The sequence below is a fragment of the Phodopus roborovskii genome, unplaced genomic scaffold (genome assembly GCF_943737965.1).
Source record: "Phodopus roborovskii unplaced genomic scaffold, PHOROB, whole genome shotgun sequence".
Lineage (NCBI taxonomy): Eukaryota > Metazoa > Chordata > Mammalia > Rodentia > Cricetidae > Phodopus > Phodopus roborovskii.
In genome coordinates, this window is record NW_026126517.1 from 43254046 (window position 1) to 43275752 (window position 21707).

General features: G+C 40.9%; 1 protein-coding gene and 1 non-coding gene across 2 annotated transcripts; both read right to left on the bottom strand.

The window, feature by feature from the left end:
- Nucleotides 1–797: 797 nt before the first annotated feature.
- On the bottom strand, nt 798–16777 carry Lactb (lactamase beta). The gene is made up of 6 exons (XM_051197831.1): nt 16372–16777; nt 15976–16042; nt 12703–12893; nt 11868–12219; nt 8948–9113; nt 798–1577 (listed from the first exon to the last, which is right to left on the bottom strand). The coding sequence occupies exons 1-6, from the start codon at nt 16717–16719 to the stop codon at nt 1052–1054; spliced, it is 1650 nt and encodes a 549-aa protein (XP_051053788.1). The 5' UTR covers nt 16720–16777; the 3' UTR covers nt 798–1051.
- Nucleotides 16778–21189: 4412 nt separating this feature from the next.
- LOC127232036 (U6 spliceosomal RNA) lies at nt 21190–21297 on the bottom strand. The gene has a single exon (XR_007835337.1). It is a non-coding gene; the product is annotated as a U6 spliceosomal RNA (small nuclear RNA).
- Nucleotides 21298–21707: the final 410 nt, after the last annotated feature.

Sequence of the window (21707 nt, forward strand, 5' to 3'; positions counted from 1 at the left end):
GGTAAGATGAGACCACGTGGAAGTACTTAGATTAATAGAAATGGGTTAATAATTAAGACAGAGCTAGCTGATAAGAAACAAGTAACAGGCCAATAGCATTATACCTAATACAGTGTCTCTCTGTTATTTGGGGCTGGCCAGCTCTGGGCCCAGGTTGGCAGGAAAAACCTTACTCTTAACATCCACATTACAGTAAGCTGTCTAGTGCCTACCTGCAGGGTTGACCTGTGATTCTTAGACCAATAGCATTTGTCACGTGATGATACAGGGCTGTCTCTGCTGTCCTACCTGCTTCTGTCATCATGACTTCCTTGCCCTGATGGATGGCAACTCTGATGATGCAAACCTTCATTTTCCTCTGTTGTTTCTGACAGGTATCTGGTCACAGTGGTGTAAACTAACAGACATGGTGAGTTCTGGCTTATCAGCAACCTCTTTACAGACTCTGCCCCAGACCCACCTAACTTCATTACTCTTCAATTCCAGGGCCTCAGGAATGGTGGGAGGATACGTGCTTCCTTTAATCTGCTATGTATATGTTCATGAATATATCATACATATGTATTTCTCATGAATGTTTTTACTGTTATTAAAAGGTCTTCTGTTACATGAGATCTCTATTACACATTCAGATAGTATATCTAACTGAGTGTAACACACTTAGTTAAAATATATACTCATGCCTATTAGCAGGGACTTGGGAGGTAAAGCAGAAAGATTGAAGTTCAAAGCCACTCTATGCTACACAGCAAGACTGTAAAGAAAGTAAAAACAAAAATCCTACAGACTAAAAAGTGCTGCATTTTATCAGAATATTTTATTTCAAGAGTTAACACTTTTTTTTCAAAAAGTAGAAACAAGTGTTATTTCCCTGAGTATAGAGAACTAATTGTACAATAAAAAGGCAGTTACAAAATTAAGCAATTAGAGGTACATAATTCTCCACATTTAACTGTACTCTGTTACAAATGTATTCTTAAAATTTTATGTATTTTGGAACGTCAACACTTCAAAGAACAAAAGGCTCACTGTGGATCTGGTTCATTTAGGATTAGTCAGCTCTGTCTTTATCAAATTCCAGGGCAATCTTCAATGCAGTACTGTTGAGGCCAACGGACTGCATGTTGCATATGATAGAGACGATTACTCCTCGTGGGGGAGTCTTGTTATTTGTGGCCTCTGGGTCCAGTTCTTCAGGAAGGACCAGCAGGACACTGCTGGCACCCACTGCACCTCCAGTGTGTGAGGCATAGTGCCGCTGCTTCCTGCAGGAACCATAGGTTTGCTTCTTTTCTACAACGCCCCATGCCATTGCATACTTGCCCTCTTTATCCCAGGACATTTCTGTATTAGGGACTGGGGTCCACATCATCACCATCGTTTCTGGCTTCAGATATCCAGGTAAGAGATTTTCATTTGAATTCTTAAACAGCCCGAGTTGGTAACCATACAGCATTGCATTCCCAAACTTCAGAAGGTCACCCACAGTAGACAGAAATCCACCACCAGCCCATTTATAGGAGTTATCCACGTAAGGAGTGTTGACAAGACGTTTCTTTTTATTGTAAACATAAAATCTAAAATAAAGTAAGAATGGTCATTAAAAATGTGGTAGTCTATTATGACTGACTTTATATATGACAATGAATAAGAATGTGTACAAATGAGGCAGATTGCACTGCAATGTAGTAATCATACATACAAGTATAAACTAACCATAAGCTTTCAGTATGATTCAAATAACAATGATAACTCTAAGCTTGTAAACCTGAGTTACTAATTTTTGTGCTAATTTCTGTATAATTTCCTTTTCACAGTAAGTTGGGTACAATTTTGAATTCAACTAAGATAGGTTAGATAATGGAGTATTATCTCTGAATTTGTCAAATGCAAATGGACTAGACATTGTTGATGTATTTGTTGCCTATATATTGTATATAATTTTTGTACTTATATATAGTTTCTCTTATGTTAGTTACAATATTTTTTATTTTAGACAAAAGGTGGGAAGTGTGATTTTTTTTGTGATCTAACAAAGCTTGCCTAAAGATCTGAGTGCAGAGCTAGTCACACCAGTTAGCCAGAGGTCAGACAGTGATAGCACACACCTTTAATCCCAGCATTCAGAAGACAGAAGCCGAAGGATCTCTGTTAGTTCAAGGCCACCCTGGGCTACATGAAATTGATCCAGTCTAAAAGAGAAACAGCCAAGTGGTAGTGGCTCATGCCTTTAATCCAAGCACTAAGGAGGAGGAGATAGGAAGGGATATGACTGGGCAGGAAAGAATACAAGGCACAGCAGTTGAGGATTCTTAGAGATGGATGCAGTCTGAGGATCAGTCAGTCTGAGGATGCAGTCTTGAGGACAGGATGACCCCTTTTCGGTCTGAGATTTTGAGATTTCGTCGAGGTAAAAACTGTAGTGGTAGGCTGCTCTGTTTCTCTGATTCTTTAGCTTTTCACCTCAATAGCTGACTCTGAGTTTTTATTACTAAGAACAATTAGAATTTATGCTACACTAAAGCATTTGAAAACACTTATGAAGGTTGGACATTAGGAGCCATCATTCTTCCTTTAAGTGTAAAATTACAGAGAACTGCAGTCTTTAATTTAATTTAGAAATCTAAACTTATATAGGCAGATTCTAGACTTGAGTCTCTCAATCCCTTTGGACATGGACAGAAACAAATTAGCTTTTTGTAGAAATAATTTTGTTCAGTAAAATGGTAAATAGAACTATTTAAAATTCTTAGGAACTTTCTTCTTTAAAAATGGAACACAAATTCTTGAAAATTGCTGGTACTACATTGTAACTGAGTAACTGGAGTGAAGCCAGATGACAATCAGCCTCTACTTACTTGGAATTCTCCCGTTTGCAAAAGAGAAGCATTATATAACTACAAACATGTACAGTAAAAACTTAGGAATTCAAATGTTTTCAAAGTATGTATGTATTATTTCTTTTTTTAATTCATATAAGAGGCTTAGAAACCAGCTAAATTTAAAAATGCATATGATAAGGATCTGGGGGTGTAGCTCTGTGGCAATGCTCTTGCGTAGCATGGGTGAGGCCCTGGCTTTCATCTCTGGCATAGCAAAACAGAACATGGTGCAGCACAGAATCAACTACAAATAGCAAACTCACTTAGCATGGCATTAACACTTCAAATGAAGCATCCTGTCTAACATTGCCATCTTTGCTAAAGGTTACACTGAGCTCTTACTGGGTGGCTTTAGGAGTCAGCACCATGGCTGAGGGCAGGAAACTGAAATCAAGAACTACAAGACTTGCCAGGCAATGGTGGTGCATGCCTTTGATCCTAGCACTTGGAAAGCAGAAGCAGGCAGATCTCTGAGTTCGAGGCCAGTCTGGTCTACAGAGTGAAACCAGGACAGCCAGGGCTGTTACATAGAGAAAACCTGTCTCAGAGGAGGAGGAGGAACTACAATACTGCCCCTCTTGACAGCCCCTTCCCAAGCCAGAACCAAGGCAGCGGTGGGGGTGGTGGCATTCGGTTGCAGACACACTGGGTTGCCGCTGCCACTGCCACCATCATGCCAGTCCTACAGGTCTTGGTGAGGTGGGTAACTCTTCAGGATGGGGACAAGCTAATTTGGGAGCAGATTGGATCCAGCTTTATTCAGCATTACTACCAGTTATTTGATAATAACAGAACCCAACTAAGTGCAATTTACATTGATGCATCATGCCTTACGTGGGAAGGACAACAGTTCCAGGGGAAAGCTGCCATTATGGAGAAGTTGTCTCCTACCCTCCGTTCTTTCTCTTGCAGAGCCTTCCCTTCCAGAAAATCCAGCCTAGTATCATGGTGCAGGACCATCAGCCTACACCAGATAGCTGTATCATCAGCATGGTTGTAGGCCAGCTGATGAAGATCAGCTCAAGGCTGATGAAGATCCCATTATGGGTTTCCACCAGATGTTTCTATTAAAGAACATCAACGATGCTTGGGTTTGCACCAATGACATGTTCAGGCTTGCCTTGCACAACTTCCGATGACCTCCACGTGGCTGGATACTCACACTGTTTCCTCCTCCCTCCTCTTCCCAATACTATCTCTCTCCTCCAGATGCTCCAAATATCATACACAAATGAGCAGGGCCGAGGTGGGAGTGGGTGCAGTGCTCTTCTGTCTCCACAGCGTTGTGCAAGATGTTTGGATCCTAGACTAGTTGCATCTAACAGGAGAAGTTTGTGTTGTACCAGCGCATGTCTTGGAATGACTTAAGTAATGCAAAAGATTTTCAGTTTGTGTTTTATTTTGTTTTTTAATCTACTGACAAGTTGCTCTAGTAAGCCAAAGAAGGGAAGGAGAAAGCAGCTGCCTCGCCACCCAGATATTGATTTGTTCAGATGTTTCAATGCTTCATGATACAATAAAACCACAAAAGAGGCAATGTCTCTGTGCAAGAGGCAGCAGCATGTGTACATGCCACATCCTGAGTCTTAGCCTGGGATGACTTCCAAGCAGAAGACATATTTCTGGGAAGAGCTGACCTGGCTCTACCCTGCATCTCCTCTGTCACAGTATCTGAGTAATGGAAGGGGGCCCTGGGTCATGGTGAAAATACTAATAAAAACAAAAATAAAACCAGAACACCTACATTTAAACTGAGCCTGCTAGTCTGTTAGCTGGAGGCATGAAAGAGCTTAAACCAAAAACAATGCTTAGTTCTAAAAGACACCAGGAAACAAAAAGAAAAGTGAAGCCATACCTATAATAACTATCAAGTGTAACAGTCCACAGGACTCCTTTGTTTTGTTTTAATCCATCAATTTAGGAAGCCAGAAGGTCCTCCTTTGTTTCATACAGCACTACGCTCTAACACTGAGCTTACCCAGCCCCAAAACAAGATTTTTACTGCAAATAATATGCAAACAGAAAATATTAATGAGACTTAATAAAGTAATGGATTGACTTAAGGATTTACACACCAACAAACCAAGTTCCTTTCAAGGCAAAAATCATGCAGTCTGCTCTGTGGATGTTAGCTTAGACTTATTTACTATACAGACAGTATATTCTGCTCTACAGACTTAACATTGTATATTACCTATACAGAATCATTGTTTCTATTCTTTTTATTTTGAGAATTTGTTTATTATGTATACAGTGGTCTGCCTGCATATATGCCTGTATGCCAGAAGAAGGTGCCAGATCTCACTATGGATGGTTGTGAGCCACCGTGTGGTTGCTGGGGATTGAACTCAGGACCTCTGGAAGAGCAGCCAGTGCTCTTAACTGCTGAGCAATCTCTCCACCGTGAGCCCCCTGCCCCATTCCTATTCTTGCATCTAGGAAAGCTCAGTTTTATTCAGGATAATAATGGAATCAGCCAGGCATAAACTCCACCTCTCCCTTATAGCAAACTGGCTTTAGGCTACAGTTCTGACCAAAAATAAATTAATATTTTGAGGTATAAGATACTAGGGGAAATACTTTAAACAGGTTTCACTATTTTGTTTTTCTGTTTGATAGGGTCTTGCTATAGCCTAGGCTAGCATACAACTTGTACTAGGCTGACCTCTCTTTGTCCTTTTGTCTCAACTTTACCAAGTGCAGTTGTGTATCATGCTCTGTCTCAATGGTGATACATTAAACACATGCACATACACACTAAAAAGTGCCAAAAGAGACAACTATTCTTCAATAACTCTAAAGAGCATTGGCCAAGGTATTACAACAAACATGATTATAACAAGTGTGATTATGACAACAGCCAGTAGACTAACAAAGCTGTAAACATCTCATTTTCTAAGACAGTATAGAAAACTAATAGGAAGAAATGTGATTACTAATTTTAGTTAAATTTTTCTGGATACATATTTTTGTGAGTTCATTGTTGTTTGTTTTGGAGACAGGGTCTCACTATGTAGCTCTGGCTGTCCTGGAACTCCTTGATCTCACAGAGATCTTCCTGCCTCTGCCTCTCTAATGCTTTGATTAAAGGTGTATGCCACTACTCCAGGCCTGGACACTATTTTTTGAAAAGATTACTTTTACTCCATGAACAGCCCTAAAAAATCTAGTGTCTTTAATCTTTAAAAAAAATTATAAGGAATGACAGGTGTGGTGACACACCCCTGTAGTCCCAGCAATCAGGAGGCAGAGGATCTCTGTGAGTAGAAGTCAAACCTGGTCTACATAGCCAGTTCTGGAACAGTCAGAGCTACATAGAGAGAGACTATCTCAAAACAAACAAACAAACAACAACAAAAACCCAAAACACCAAAAAAGGATCACAGTTAAGTTTAAAGACCTAAAGAAATACTGTATCAAATCAAAATAAAGTAGAGGCAATATTTTTTAGTGTCTTATTTTGTGTTTGTTTTCAACAAAGTCTTTAGTGGCCAAGGCTGTTCTCAAACTTGCTCTGTAGCCAACGTATGCTGGGTAAGGCGGTGCAACTGTGTCTGGTTTTATGAAGAGCTAAGGAGGCACATACACCTGGGGCTTCTTGCATGCTAGGCAAGCGCTCTAGTAACTGAGCTACATCCTCAGCCCTTGTGCCTTATTTTATCAGCAATACTTATAACTAAAATGAATCAACTACCACTTTCAGATGGAATCATTAAGGTCCTACTAAAATCTAAGCAAATCATGGCTGGGAAGTTAAGAGCACACATTGTTCTTGCAGAGGACCAGAGTTCAGTTGCTATCACTTATGTCTGGAAGTTCCTAAATATCTAGCTCTAGGGATCTGCAGCCTTCTGTGGCCTCCACTGGCACCTGACTCACATGAACAAACATACACTCAATCATATATACATACATAATTTTTATAAATAAATCTTTTCTAAAAGCCAAATAAGCAAACCTTTGAATTGATAGGACCCTTTCTTCCACTAAAGAATATTCACTGTAGCTTTTCAAAGAATGAGAGCTAATATGAGACTAACTTACCATCACATGCTGTCTTTTGATTTTTTGCAAGTTATGAAATAGCAAATGATAGCTGATCAATAATCTGTACTATTACAGAGCTTTGGCTTCCAGATAAGAAGGCTTGGGCTAAGGAGATAGTCAGTGGGTAAGTGGGTAAGAGTGCTTGCTATGCAAGCATAAGGACCTGAGTTAGAATCCTCACCACCCACATAAAAGTCAAATATGCCTACACATGCCTGGAACTTCAGTGCTGGGGCCAGAGACAGGTAGACCCCAGGAGTTTGCAGGTAGTCTAGCCAAGGTTCAGTAAGAGAACCCATCTCAAGAGAGTAAGGTAAAGACAGATGGAGAAAGATACCTAACTCCCTAGCTTCTGAATGCACACTCATGGGCTTACACACACACACACACACACACACCACATGAGAGAGAAAGAGAGATAAATTTTAAAAGCAAAGCTCAGCCGGTACACACAATGTCCTTCTGCCCCTCACATACAGACTTACTCATTTTCAAATATTAGATCTAATTCACAATAAGCTCAAAAGTATGATGTTAGCTTTCTTTCACTGGGCGTCAGTGGCACACACTTTTAATCCCAGCAGTTGGGAAGCAGAGGCAGGCAGATCTCTGTGAGTTCGAGGCCAGCCTGGTTTACAGAGCAAGTTCCAGGACAGCCTCCAAAGCTACACAGAAAAACCCTGACTCAAAAAAAAAAAAAAAAAAAAAAAAAAAAAAATCCCAAAAGAGTCTTTCTTTTGATTTGCATTTGTCCTCTTCTTACATTCCCAGTAGAGTGTAATGCTAGACCTATAGATAACACTCAGACGATATGATCCCAAACAGTGAGAGTCTCAAGTGCTCAAGAGCTACAGGCTTTTTCAAAGAATTAAAATTCATTACTTGCTGCTAACCTAATTTCTTCAGTGTCTTTTAGGCCACAGACTGATTTGTAATGCATACTTAATCCTTTAAAATAAGGTGGCAACTTAAAATGGTAATTGAGCCAAAACAATGTAAGATTGAACAAAACTAATGTATCAGCATTTCATCTGACAAAACGACCCTTTGAAGCATATTACTGGAAACATGCAAGGAAAAATTAATAGGTGAATTGTTCAACGCATTACCTTTCTATCACATCAAATATTAACTAATAAAACAAAAACCACAACTGGAAAACTCATATTAGTTGCTGGCCTCACCTCAAAATTCTCTGCCAAAACCAGTTACAAGTTTCTAGCAAAAATTATGATTAAAACTTTTAGTTGGTTATACTTCCCTAAGTTATCTTTCAAATCCTGAGTTCAAATCCCCAGAAACCCATAGAAATGGCAAAATGAAAATGAAGTCTGCAGATTTGATTAAACCACTGCACGAATGTTCTCATTTTTAGAGGATGCACATTTAAGCATTCATGAGTAATGAATACCATGTCTGCAGCTTGTTTCCAAATAGTTCAGGAAACACCATAATACAATAAGATAATATAAATATGCCATTAACGATAACATTTGGGGACTCTGGGTGACAGGTCTATGTGAATTTTTCATACTATTGCAACTTTTTCTAAGTATGAATTACTTCAAAATAAACTTTAATTATTGAAAAGTAAGAGGTAAACACATTAAAAATAAGAAAAGATGTTTAAAGACCAAGTTGTCTAAGTACATAATAAGTAGAATTTTGGCTTAATTACTCAGAGGCTTAAATCTTAACTGCTACTTTATTGTTGTCGTGCTGCCCCTCCCCTTTGTGATAGTCTTATACTAGCTTGGCACTCACTGTGAAGTCTAGATTGGTCTTGAACTCAAAGTAATCCCTGTGCCTCATCCTCTTGGTGCTGGGATTACAGGTGTGAGACACCTTGCTTGATTTACTAAGGATCTTGGGGTACCACAAACATTTATTTCGTTCACTTTACTCATGAAAAACAAGCATGCAGAAAAGCTCCAAGCATGTGACAAGCTGATGTTGAAATGGAAACAAGGATGGTCTGTGTTTTACATTGACAGCACAATGTTAAGATGTCACTTTACCTTGCTCTGTTATAAATCACTGGCTCGTTTTCTTCCTGTACAGTTGTCAGCATGTCCAAGTCATGGAAAATCTTCTGCATATAGTCCAAATATTTATATCCTGAAGCTCTTTCCACTATGGCTGCCAGCAGAGTATAGCCAAATGTTGAATACAAAAACTGACTACCTTGAGACATCATTGCATGGGGAGAAGGGAAGAAATGCTTGATTATTATTTAAACACATGCAAAATATATTCCCACTAAAAACAGTCATACTTTTAAAGCTATAATATTGTGTTTCAACATCTAAAAATAGGTTACGGATGATAAGCCAACACATTGAGTTAACTTTGTAATGTCCATGTTTAATCAGGCTTGCTCCAGGACACAAGAGTGACATAATGATCAATAACAGGCACTGCAAAGTTGTATGAATCTGCTCTTTTATCTGAAAATGAAATAAGCAAATATATCCCACCTCAAAACAAAACAAAATCCTTCAAACTAGCAATCAAATAGAAAGGTGGAAGAAAAGCAAATTTGATTTCCCCACTGTCTTTTTGTGGTAAATGGAAAGTGCTAGGATTGAACCCCAGACAAACTGCCAGCACAGCACAAGCTAAAACCTGGAGTTCCCAGAAAGAAGAGCAGTGATATATGCAGAGATGTGCATACTCTTGACTTTCTTTTTACAGATAAAAGGCAGAACAACTTTATTTTACAGTTTGGTATATTTAAAAGGCAGAGTGGAGTTGTTGGGTCTCTGGTGGGGGGGTGTCAGCCCTTAACTAGAGCTTTAGAGGTCATTAGGGCTCAGAACTACTTCTCCAAAAAGGACACCTGAAGGCATTTCCCTTCTGGCTATTAGATTGCCCAGAAATTTTGAATGCCAAGGGGAGGATGAACTGAGTCATAGGTTGCCCTTAAATTTAGGTTTGCCCTTGAAAAAGCTTTACAGAACATCTGCATAGCAACACAGACCTCATCATACATGGTAGGCCAGTGCTTAACCATTGCACCACACATCTAGATAGCCCTTAATCAAATAAATGTGTTCTCTTCAACATATCCTACTGTTTAAAATATAAGTAGGCATGTGAGTTTGTTTGTTTATTTATTTATTTATTTAGACACAGGGTTTCTCTGTATTGCTTTGGAGCCTGTCCTGGAACTAGCTCTGTAGACCAGGCTGGCCTTGAATTCACAGAGATCCTTGAATTCACAGAGATCTGTCGGCCTCTGCCTCCTGAGTGTTAGGATTAAAGGCATGTGCCACCAATGCCAGGTTGAGTTTACTTATTTATTTAGAACTGCCTGCCTCTGCCTCTTGAGTGCTGGGATTAAAGATATGCACCATCACTGCCCAGTTAAGACTTATTTTAATAACACATATATAAATATAAAAAGATTCATTTCAAATACATGTTTAATTATATATATGTATGTATGTATGTATGTATACACACACACACACACCCATATGGTTCATTTTAGATTTTAATTTCTTAAGATTTTATGATCCATACTAAAAATGGGTTGAAACTTTATTTTTAAACACAAAATCCTTATTTCATTGACCTTCTTAGTTATATTTACATGAAATGTTGATTCATAGTAAGTACTTTTATTTATATATTTAAAAAGATTATGTGCATGGGGAAATTGAGTGCCTAATGAGGGTAGTTGACATCCCAGGCCTGAAGAGTGCATGAGAGTCCCAGGATGGAGCTGGAGTTATGGGTGGCTATATGGGTGCTGGGAACTGTCAGGTTCTCTGTGAAAGCAATACATGCTTACACTTAACCTTTGAGCCATCTCTCCAGTCCCATAAAATGACTTTCAAACTGAAAGTAGTATATCAATCTATGGTAAATTTAAGAAAGATGATATAAAAAATAAAGATAAAGCCAAACATGGTGCTAAACACCTGTAATCTTAGCACTTGGGAAACTGAGGCAGGGGGAACCACATCTGAGGCCAGCCTGAGCTGCACAGTGAGACACTGTCTCAAAGAAAAAACAATTATTTTATAGTTCAGGTTTTAGGGAAGTAAATGTGAGCTGATGAACACTATCTTCTTAAGGAACGAAGGTATAAAATAAGGCTGCTGAGCACTTTACATGCTAATCTTATACAAGTGCAGCAGCAACACCTTTGCCTCTCCACCTGCAACCAGGTTTTGTTCCAACACTCACCACAGTGCCTGTGAACTGTGCATCTTGGTCCTGAGCATTTTCTATGACTGAACAGCCTTCCATGACACTAAAGCTAAACAGCTACCTGCCTGGCTGTTAGAGGAGATAGCTCAATTGGGAAAGAGCTTGTAAAGCAAGTAGGAAGACCTCAGTTCAATCCCCAGGACCCACATAAAAAAAAAAGTCATGATGTACTTGCAATCCTAGCTCTAGGAAGGCAGACAGGCTGGGGTTGGCCAGGGCCAGGCAGCCTAGACTGATTGGTGTGCTCCAGCCAATGAGAATGGGTCTCAAAAATAAGGTGGGGCTGGCAAGATGGCTGGACAGGGAAAGGTATCTTCTGCCAAGACTGATGCCCTAAGTTCAATCCCTGAGACCCACATGGAGGAATGAGAACTGATTCCTCCACACACATAGCAATGGATAGATAGATAGATAGATAGATAGATAGATAGATAGATAGATAGATAGATAGATAGATAGATAGATAAGATGTAAACCAAGGTGAACTCTTCCTGAGGAATGATATCCAAGGTTATCCTCTGGCCTGGCCTCTAACACACACACACACACACACACACACACACACACACACACACACAAAAAAAAAAAACCCACAGGCACTACTCTGGCTCACTACAATCATTAACCTTACTGACAACAGTTAGGATGGTGTCATTTTGAGTTTTCTGAAGAAAGAACACTTCAACAACAAGTTTGTTAGGAGAGGGAGTTAGCACTCACCAGGTTTAAAGAATAAAGGATCATTTTTAAATAATCTTAGGGATTCAATTGAATTTTCAAATTTTTCTTTCAAATATAATTCGCCTTGATCAAAATCATTCTTTTTCTTGCCTGGCTTTGAGTGCCGGCATCTGGCTTCATTTTCCTGCTCAGCTTTCGATTTAGGGGAGTCACTCTTTTCCTGACTTTTGCCTTCCTTTTCTTTCACTTCTTTCTCTTGGTCAGATGGCATTAACTCTTTTGTCATCTTCATAGCTTTATAAGCTTTCTCTTCTTTCACTTTTTTCATATCCTTTTCATAGTGACGAATTCCACTTAAATGGGAAATCAATAATCTTGTTGTGACAGACACCTAAAGGAAAAAAAAAAAAAAACACCATAAAAAGTCAATTACAGCTGGGCATGGTGGTACTCATCTTTAAACCCAGCACTCAGGAGGCAGAGGCTGGTGGATCTCTGTGAGACTGAGGTCAGCTTGTTTTACAAAGTGAGTTCCAGGACAGCCAGGGCTGTTACACAGAGAAACCCTGTCCCAAAAAATCAAAACTGAAAAAAATAAAAAAATTCAACAACAGTGTTAACCTGCAAATAACAAGCCAACAGCCTTGGAGCGGAAGACTTAACAGTCTCCTTGCAGAGCTGCTGCTGGGAAACTGACATGCACTGACCCTTGCTCTAAGTTACAGGAATGTAGTCAATAGAGAATCATCTACATTGAAAACGAAATCTATGAAACAAAAACAGAAACCAAAGAATTCTATTAGATATTTAAAGTATAATTCCAGTATAAACTACGAGACATACCGGTGGGAGAATGAACTGGGGGAGTCACTACCTTTTCACCCTCGTATTCTTTTTCTGGGAACTCGGGAACATAGTGTTGCACTGGTAGGTCCAGATCCAGTTTCCCTGCTTCCCACAGTTTGGCCAGAGCCACCATGGTAAGACTCTTGCTGATGCTTGCAATTCTCATAACTGTTTCTGGTTTGCAGGGTACCCGGTTCTCCACATCTGCGTAGCCTAAACCTTCAAGGGAAATAAAGTGCGATAAGTCAGACACTGAAATTGCATTAATTTAAACATGCTGTGTATCGCTTTTATGAGATATTTAAACTGGACTTGGAGTGATGAGAGTCTTGCTGATACTGACAATAGGAAGCCTAATGATTTAAGTTTATAGATGAACTGGAATTTTACCTGGCACCCAATAATTTCCCATCAGATATGCTCAGATATTATTAATTGTTCTTATCTTAACAATATGATGATTATCCTTCTTTTTGTGTTTTTCAGACAGGGTCTTGCTACATAGCCCAGGTTAGCATTGTATTCAAGATACTCCTGCCTCCATCTGGGATTACAGGTATTGTGATGGTTAGTCTTAGTTGTCAACTTGACTACATCTGGAATTAACTAAACCCCCCCCCCAATTAGAGGGCACACTTGTTAGGGGTTTCTGTTTAATTTGACATGGAGAGATCTACATTCTAATCCAGATCGTTGAGGCAGGAAGAAACACCTTTACTCCAGGTCTAATCTGGGCCAAGCCTTCTGCTGGGAACCTACATAAGGACATGGAAGAAGGAAGCTTTCTCTCTCTGTCTGCTTGCCCTCACCTTGTTAGCAAGTCCATTCCTTCACTGGCACTGGTGCCTGCTTCTTTGGGATCCCAGCATATACTGAAGACCAGCTGAGACATCAGGCTTGTGGACTGAGCAACTACTGGACTTTCCATTCATACTCAGCCATTGCTGGAGTAGTTGGATCATAATCTGTAAGTTATTCTAATAAATACCATATATATATTCTCCTTTCTCTCTCCCCCCTCTATATATCTATACTGAAAAAGAAATCTATGAAACAAAAGAATTCTGTTAAATATTTAAAATATAATTCCAGTATAAACTGTGTAACATAACATACCAGTGGGGATATATATATATATATATATATATATATATATATATATATATAGAGAGAGAGAGAGAGAGAGAGATTTTTATTCTATAGGTTTTGGTACCAAAAGGGGTGACAGATGTTGAAGCCAGATTTATATCATCATGTTTGCTACTCCACATTTTAAATAATTTACATTTTTAAAGTAAACATCACCATTCTTTATAATTCTTCATATTGTAGTCTTCTCCATTTTTGAGTATTTTCCCTGAATTCTTTAAAATAGCCAGCCACAAAATGAATTTAAAACATTCCCTAACCCTACCACCTACCAAATCCAGCTGAACCAGGGGAAAAACAATATACTGTTAATTTTTTAAAGTTTCTCCTAGGAAAAAGTTTGGCTTCATCTTATGTACAGGGTGAAAGTGTGCAATTAGATGTAAGAAACGTAAAAACTGAAGTCTGAAAAAATAAAGTGGTAAATGATAATAATTGTATAAAGCTCCTACTTATAAAGATGGCAAGATGGCACTTACTAATTTTTTTTTTTTATGGCTTTGGAGCCTGTCCTGGAACTAGCTTTATGGACCAGGCTGGCCTCAAACTCACAGAGATCTGCCTGCCTCTGTCTCCCATGCACCACCAATGTCTGGCTAAGTTCTTTTTTTTTTTAATTAAATTGTTTTTATTACTTTTATTTTTTCACTCTCTCACTTCCCAATCTTCCATAGTGTGTGTGTACAACTTGCAAGAGTTGGTTCTCTCTTTCCACCCTATGGGTCCCTAGGATTGAACTCATTTTCAAGTTTGGACTTTTTGGACACCAAACATGCACATGGTGCAGACATACATGCAGGCAAAACACTCATACATGTAAGATGTATATGCATACATCTTACTAGATGTGAGTGTCAGATCCCTTGGAACTGGAGTTACAGACAGTTATGAGCCACCATGTGGGAACCTAATCTGGGAGCTCTGCAGGAATAGCAAATGTTTTTAAACCACCAAGTCATCTCTCTAGCCCTGCTCATTACATTTTTTGAGTCAAGATCTTGCTGTCTATACCCCAGGTTGGCCTCAAACTCAAGGTGATCTCCTGACTCAGCATTTTGGTGCTAGGGTTATAGGCACATGTTACCATGCCTGGCTTATTAAATTTTTTATCACAAGTTTTTTTTTTACCAATTAGTTATGTTTATTAGAATACACATATACTCAGGGGAAGTATAATTTTTCAAAACCCCACTGCTGCTAGCAATGTCTTCTAAAACTAGGCCTTTCTTTAAATAATGTCTGAAATATCATTTACTAAAAACTAAGGTGATGAACTGGAACAATTTGTCTGCATCAGTGAAGTTATATTACAAAACAGTGCTTTAATAAACTTATCAAAAACAAATAGAAATGTCTGTCTCAAAGCTTCTAACTTTGGGGGTTGGAGTGGGGACCAGGGTCTTACATGACTCAGATTGGTCTAGAACAAACTATGTGACCTTGAACTTCTGATACTACAGCTTCCACTTCTGAGCAATGGACCACACCACTTTAATTTATGTGCTACAAGGGATCACACTGAGAGCTCTCTACCAACTGTACTACATCCTGAACCACTTCAAGATTTTGTTGATAAAAACAAAACAACAGCTAGTACTTCTGACTATTAAAAATACTAAAAGATTATAACTCATTAAGGACAGGTGATATTGTGTGTCCCTAGTACTTAGTATAGTGCCTTTTACAGAAACGGGGATAAAAACGTACTGAATTAAAGAATACAATTATATAGAAACTTAAGTTTTATTTAGTCATCAGGCTATCTACAAGGGCTATATGTCATGGTGGATATTTAATGGTTTGTTCTACATTACATTCTCAGGCCAATAAATCCACTCTTAAGAGTAACCTAACAGAAGAAACAAGCCATTTTGAACACTTCCATTTACTTGAGTCACATTTTAATTATTTACTTACTTTTGGGTTTGAAGCTAGGCTTTACACATTAAGGTGTAATTTCCACTGAGCTACACTCCTAGCCCGGTTAGTTACATTTTAAACTTGGCAGTAAAAAATAAAACGGCCTGATTATTCCTCAGATACATTGTCTCTACAGTATGTGCCACTTTTTGCAACTCCAACCAATAAGATATCAGTATTTTATTTCACCAAATTACAAAATGAGTCACTAAAGAATACTTGCTCAACCCACCTTCTGACCAGACTTCTTTTCCATCTACAGAAACTCCAATCACTATGCCGGGGGCACCAACCTCATCCTAAGAGGAAAAGAAGAAAGATCTAGGTATTTTTAAAGTACAAGGTATCTTATCTATCTGTACACAGGGAGGCGCTTTCTGACCCCGCCCTCTCAGACCCCGCCCACTCTCAGGCCCCGCCCACCGGAGCAAGGGTTCTGCTCAGCTAGCAGTGGCCCGCGAGGGGTACTCAGGGTTAGCTCTTTAGAGGGGAAGGGGCGGTCCCCTCCGTGACCGGTGACCTCAGCTGCGACTTGAGCAATCCCGAGAGCGTCAACCCGCGGCCCGGCGGTCGGGAAACGGGAAGTCTTTCTCGGAAGCCGCCGCCCAGGCGTCCGCTGGGCCCGCACCTTGATCCGATGCAGCAGATCGCGGCTGCTCTGGATGGCTCTGGAGAAGCCCCTGGCTGCGGGCGACGCAGGCGTGTGCGGACTCCCGGGACCCAGGGTCTGCTCGTGCAGAAGCTCAGCGCCCGCAGCCTCGGGGTCTGCGGGGGACTGAGTGGAGACGGCGCCCCGCAGTCCCACCACCAGCTTCGCCCCGAGAGCCAGCCCCAGCCCGAGCCCCAGGCCCCCGGCCCAGCCAAGGCTCATCACAGGCAGGCCGGGTCGCCCGTGCGCCCCGCGCCGTCCTCCGCTCCAGGCCGGGCCCGTGGCGGCCGCAGCCCGAGCTGTCACACTTGACAGGAGCCGGTACATGTTGCCGCCACTAGCCGGCTGCTTCGCTGCTCGCGCAGGCCCGGCCCGCGGCGGGCAGGACGAGAGAGGCGGGGAGGGGGCGGGGCCTTTCAACCCGTGCGGTTGAGTCCCTACGTGTGAGCGACGAGCGCATCGAGCGTCTGGTCCTGGCTCCGTTTCTGCCTCTTGGCTACTACTAATCCTCACTGGTTCCTCCCCTCCCTTTATCGCTTTCTTCTCCCTTCCTCCCTTTCATGACTTTGTCCCTTCTTTGATCTTCTCTCTTTCCTTCCTATATCTCTTCCCCCTCTAATTCTCTTTGTCTGCTTTCGCTCTCACTTCATTCCTCCCTCTATCCTTTCTTTTCTTTATTGACTTTACTTTCTTTAGTTATTTCTTTTCCCCCCTCTTCTTCCTTCCCGCTTTATTTTCTCTACCCCTCTAGCCTCTCTTTCTTTTCCTTATTTTCTTCTCCTCCACACACTGGCAAGTTTCTCCCTATCCAGTATTCCATCAATACCTTCTTGCCACCGTATGCACACCTTAATAATACTAACTAACCCCTGGGCATCACTGAGATATTTGCAGTAGACTTCTCCTAGCAGAGGTGTGGGCTTTGGGAAACTGGGGAAGTGAGCTGCAGCAAGTATAACATGCCCTGGGTATGGCACAGCTGTCGTTCCACGCCCAGACCTGTTCCCTGCAGCATTTGCCAGCTTCTGGGGGTGTATAAATAGTAAATGTCCTGATGCATGTCTCCTTTGCATCTATGTAGTTAAAAACACTCCCTTTTCCCTCTCATGTAGGGGAATAAAATAAATACCGTCCACTGGTTATGTGTTAATAATTCATTTTCTATGATAAAGTGGCCTTTGAATTTGCAGCTAAGGATGTGCCTGGTGTGAGTGGCTCAGGCCCCTCCCTTCCAACCTTCACCTCCACCTCCTGACTGCAATTTTACCTCAGTTCTCTGAAAATAGAAGATAATCACTACAGTCCTAAGTATACAGTTGTCCATCCTTCTTCTGCAATGTTCATTTCCCCCCATTCAATGTTGTTTTCTTCTTGATATCATGCCCTATTGCAGCCCTCAGCCCCAGGTTACAGTTTCTCTTAACTTTTTGGCTTTGACTTTGAGCTCTACCTGCCAATGATTTGTGAGTTTCTTCCCAGCTAAGGATTAGTTTCAGTGACTGGCACAGGATAAATTTCAACAATATTATGAAAAAGTCTGTGTGAGGGTTGTGGGAGATGGCTTGGCACAGCTCAAAGACCTAAGTTCAATTCCTAGAACTCACATAAGCTTGGCTGGATAGTGTGTGCTAGTATGAGAAATGAGTTTTTTGTTTTGTTTGTCAATGGTAATTAGCCAATCAATGACCCCTATTTCCTGAATCCACCCCTCCCGCTGAGTGTGGATTAGATGCCATCCCCACCTATGTCAGGTATAAAAGGCAGGAGCCATGGTGGCCCTGGTGTGTTGCTGGTCAGTTTGGGTTCAGGCACACTGCTTTTGTAAAGTGAATTGCCTACCCAAGATACTTTTTGCTTTGTGTGTCTTTGTGGGACACTAAGATTATTTTTTTAAGATTTACTTATTTTATGTGGATGAATATGTTTCTATATGTTTCCCTGCATGTCTGTTCACCACATGTGTGCAGTGCCTTCAAAGGCCAAACAAGGATATCAGATCTCCTGGAACTAGAGTTATAAACAGTTGTAAACCATCATGTGGGCAATGGGAACTGAACCCATTTTCTCTGGAAGAGTAGCCAGTGCTCTTAGCTTCTCTCTCCAGCCTCAACACAGGTGTTTCATTCTTTGTTTCTCACAATTGCATTCCAGTGCTAGAAAAGAGGATCCCTATCTCAGGTGACCTGCTGCAGGCCAATGAGAGACGCTGTCTCAAAGGAAGTAAATGGTGTTCCTGAGGGTGCCACGTGAGGTTGTCCTCCAGCCTCCCCATGTACATATGCATACATGCATGCATGTACACACAAACACATATATACACACATGCACAAAGAAAACTCTATATAAATGAGTTTTAGAATGCACTTTTAAGGACTGGGTTGTAGTTCAGGTGGTAGCATGCTGGCTTAGCATGCATGAAGTCACAAGCTTGATATCCAGCATCACATAAACTGGGTGTGGTGGCACAAGCCTCAATGCTAGCACTTGGGAAGGGGAAGTGGGTAGATCAGAAGATCAAGGCTATTCTTAGATACATAGTGACTATAAGGCTAGCCTGGGATACATGAGGTCCTCCTCCTCCTAACCTCCCTGCAATGTACTTTTTTATAGACTTGCTGTTCTCTGAAGATTTCCATGTTCAGAGCTTGACTTTTAACTTGAAAGAATCCTTTTAGGAATATGGATAATGGAATTCAAGCCAGGAGGGGACCTTAAGTAGCACAAGGCTATTCATTCATACCTTTGGTGAGACCTCACTGTTATTAGACTGTTACTGAGCATTGGGTGACTTCTATTCATTATTGATTTAATAGCAGGTATCATCTCTATTATGGTAGAAATTCCACCCAAGCCCTCCCCGCAATCTCCCTCCAGACCCTGCTACAACTCAGAAAGCTCACCAAATGATGACCCCTCCCCCCAGAGATGCTTAAGACCACCCCCACATGGTATTTAAACTGCCCTCCCAGAAAATAGACTTGTGATTTCTCAGTCTCTCTTTCCCATCTCCTCTCTGGGAGCATTGTACCCATTTAAAGTGGGCTTTTTCTAATTTGGTTTGATTTGGTCTGATTTGGATCATTGCATCAGTGGAGAGGCTTATTGGGGTGTAGAAACTTTTCAATCTCCTCTGTAAGTCAGAAAATCAATTCCAGTCTCCCTGTCCAGCTCCTCTGAGAACCTGCAAAATGATCAAACAAGCCAGTCTATGTTGTGTGTTAAGGCTTACACTGGCAGGCTGGTGAAATAAATGGTTCAGAGGATAAAGATGCCTACCACCAAGGCTAAAAAAATATGGCAAACACATGGTCAAAGGAGAGAACTTGCTCCTACAAGTTGTCCTTTGATCTCTACCTACTTCAGGAACAATTCTGAAAGTCTTACAGTCTGTGGGTCACTTGTGCCAACAAAGGTTCTCTCACTGACCAAACTCTAGCCAGGCTCCTTTTAGTCTTTGTTACTAGGCCTCAGCCTTGGCCTTGAACAAATACATTCTCTCACAGCTCAAGGCTGAATTGCTGGAGTGACCCTATTTTTCTTCAAAATACCTGGCTAAGAAAAAGAAAAAGGTCCCCATTTCCTAGTCTTGGGGGATGGGGGCATAAGTGCCAATTAGCAAACTGGATGGAATTCACATGGGACAAAGTGCTCCACTTCTAATGATTTTTCCCTGCTCCTGACTCAGCCCACCCACTCTCTCTTCTCCTACCCCATATCCTCTGCCCACATCCTATGGAACTTAGTTCTTTCTCTGCATTTGGCAGGGACAGAATACAGTCTATCTTGGTGCATTAACTAGTGTCCAGCTCGGTCTGCCTTTGACACACATCAATCCAACCTGTGACCCTTGAGAAATGGATCCTTGCTTTCAAATCTAGGTCTTCTCGTGTGCATTCACTTTGAGGTTCATGTGTATTGAAGGTTTGTGTGATTTTCCTGTTTACCTTTTAATCTTTAATGTGAATGCTTGTAACAAAATAAAATCTTGATGAAGGATAATTTAGGAGTTGCAACCAGAAAAGGCTGCATAGCCCAACAAGCAGAGACAAAAGCACAAACACACGTGAGGACTGGGAACACAGGAACAGAAATTTGGTGTGATTACAGATGCTAATATTACAGACTTTTCTTTTAAAAAGACTCTATTTGTGGGCTGGAAAGATAGTTGGTAGAGTGCTTGCCTAGCATGCTGGGTGCCATCCCAAGCATCACATAAACTAAGTGTGGTAGCACATGCCTAGAATTCCAGCCCTTGGAAGGAGGCTGAGGATCAGAAGGTTGCATTCTGTGGAATTTCCACCTATGAAGTTGTAGATCATATATATCCTTTTTAAAGCATCCTTTCTTTTACCCAGTGTAATTATTTTGGAGTTGGTGCATGCTAACACATGGACCACAGCTCATTTTTCTTTATTATTTATTTATGTTCATATACAAAAAGATAAAACTTGAAATTGTTCTAGATATTTCTTTCTATTCTGTTACAGGAGTGTGACTGCTCTAGATATTTCTTTCTATTCTGTTACAGGAGTGTGACTGCTCCTTCACAGGGGGAAAAACTGCATTCACATTGATTTGTTTGAGGACCTAGTGTAGATTTAAAGCAACAAGACCTCAATCTAGCAGATCCAATTCCAAACTTGAGGAAAAGGAGCAAAGATCCACTGCAAATGAATGAACTACCATACAATCAATGTTCTTTCCAAAATGTTTGCATTTTGCAACTGTAGGTACATGAGTGTCTGCTTCAGGCCATTTTGGGTGTCTGTGTGATATATATCAGCACACTTTTCAAAAAACAATATGGATCATTTCATGAATTTGAGTGTCATCCCTGCCCCGGGGGCCATGCTAACCTTCTCTGTACTGTTCCAACTTTAGTACATGTGCTGCCAAAGTGAACACAGCTTGCTGCTTTTCAACAAGCAGTAGTATTGCATGAATGGCTACAGCACAACTCACTCAGGCACTTACCAGTGGACTGGGTTTTTCTAGTTCAACCATTGTACATGAAGCTGCTACACTAAATGCAGGTTTTCATTTCTCTTAGAAATTGTAGCCTGGACTGGAGAGATGGACCAGCCATTAAAGACTAGGCTCACAACCAAAACTATAAGAAATTGTAGCCATGAGTGGAACTTCAGAATCATTTCATAACTCTTATTTAATTGTGTTCCAAAGGGTGGCGTTTCTCCTGCCCACCAGTGTTATGAATAGGTCCCCAACCCCCACCCCGACGCCTGGACCCACCACTCCAATAGCCCCAATTAACACACCGAGACTCTGTATTTGATATAATGCTGTTGGCCAGTTAC

Excerpts from the sequence above, each read along its gene's own strand:
- Lactb (XM_051197831.1), bottom strand. The coding sequence starts at position 16,719 with ATGTACCGGCTCCTGTCAAGTGTGACAGCTCGGGCTGCGGCCGCCACG. Across the intron at positions 12,894-15,975 it reads AAAAGAAGTCTGGTCAGAAG|GTTTAGGCTACGCAGATGTG; the intron begins GTGGGTTGAGCA and ends TTTCCCTTGAAG. Across the intron at positions 9,114-11,867 it reads TCCTTTATTCTTTAAACCTG|GTAGTCAGTTTTTGTATTCA; the intron begins GTGAGTGCTAAC and ends TGATGTCTCAAG.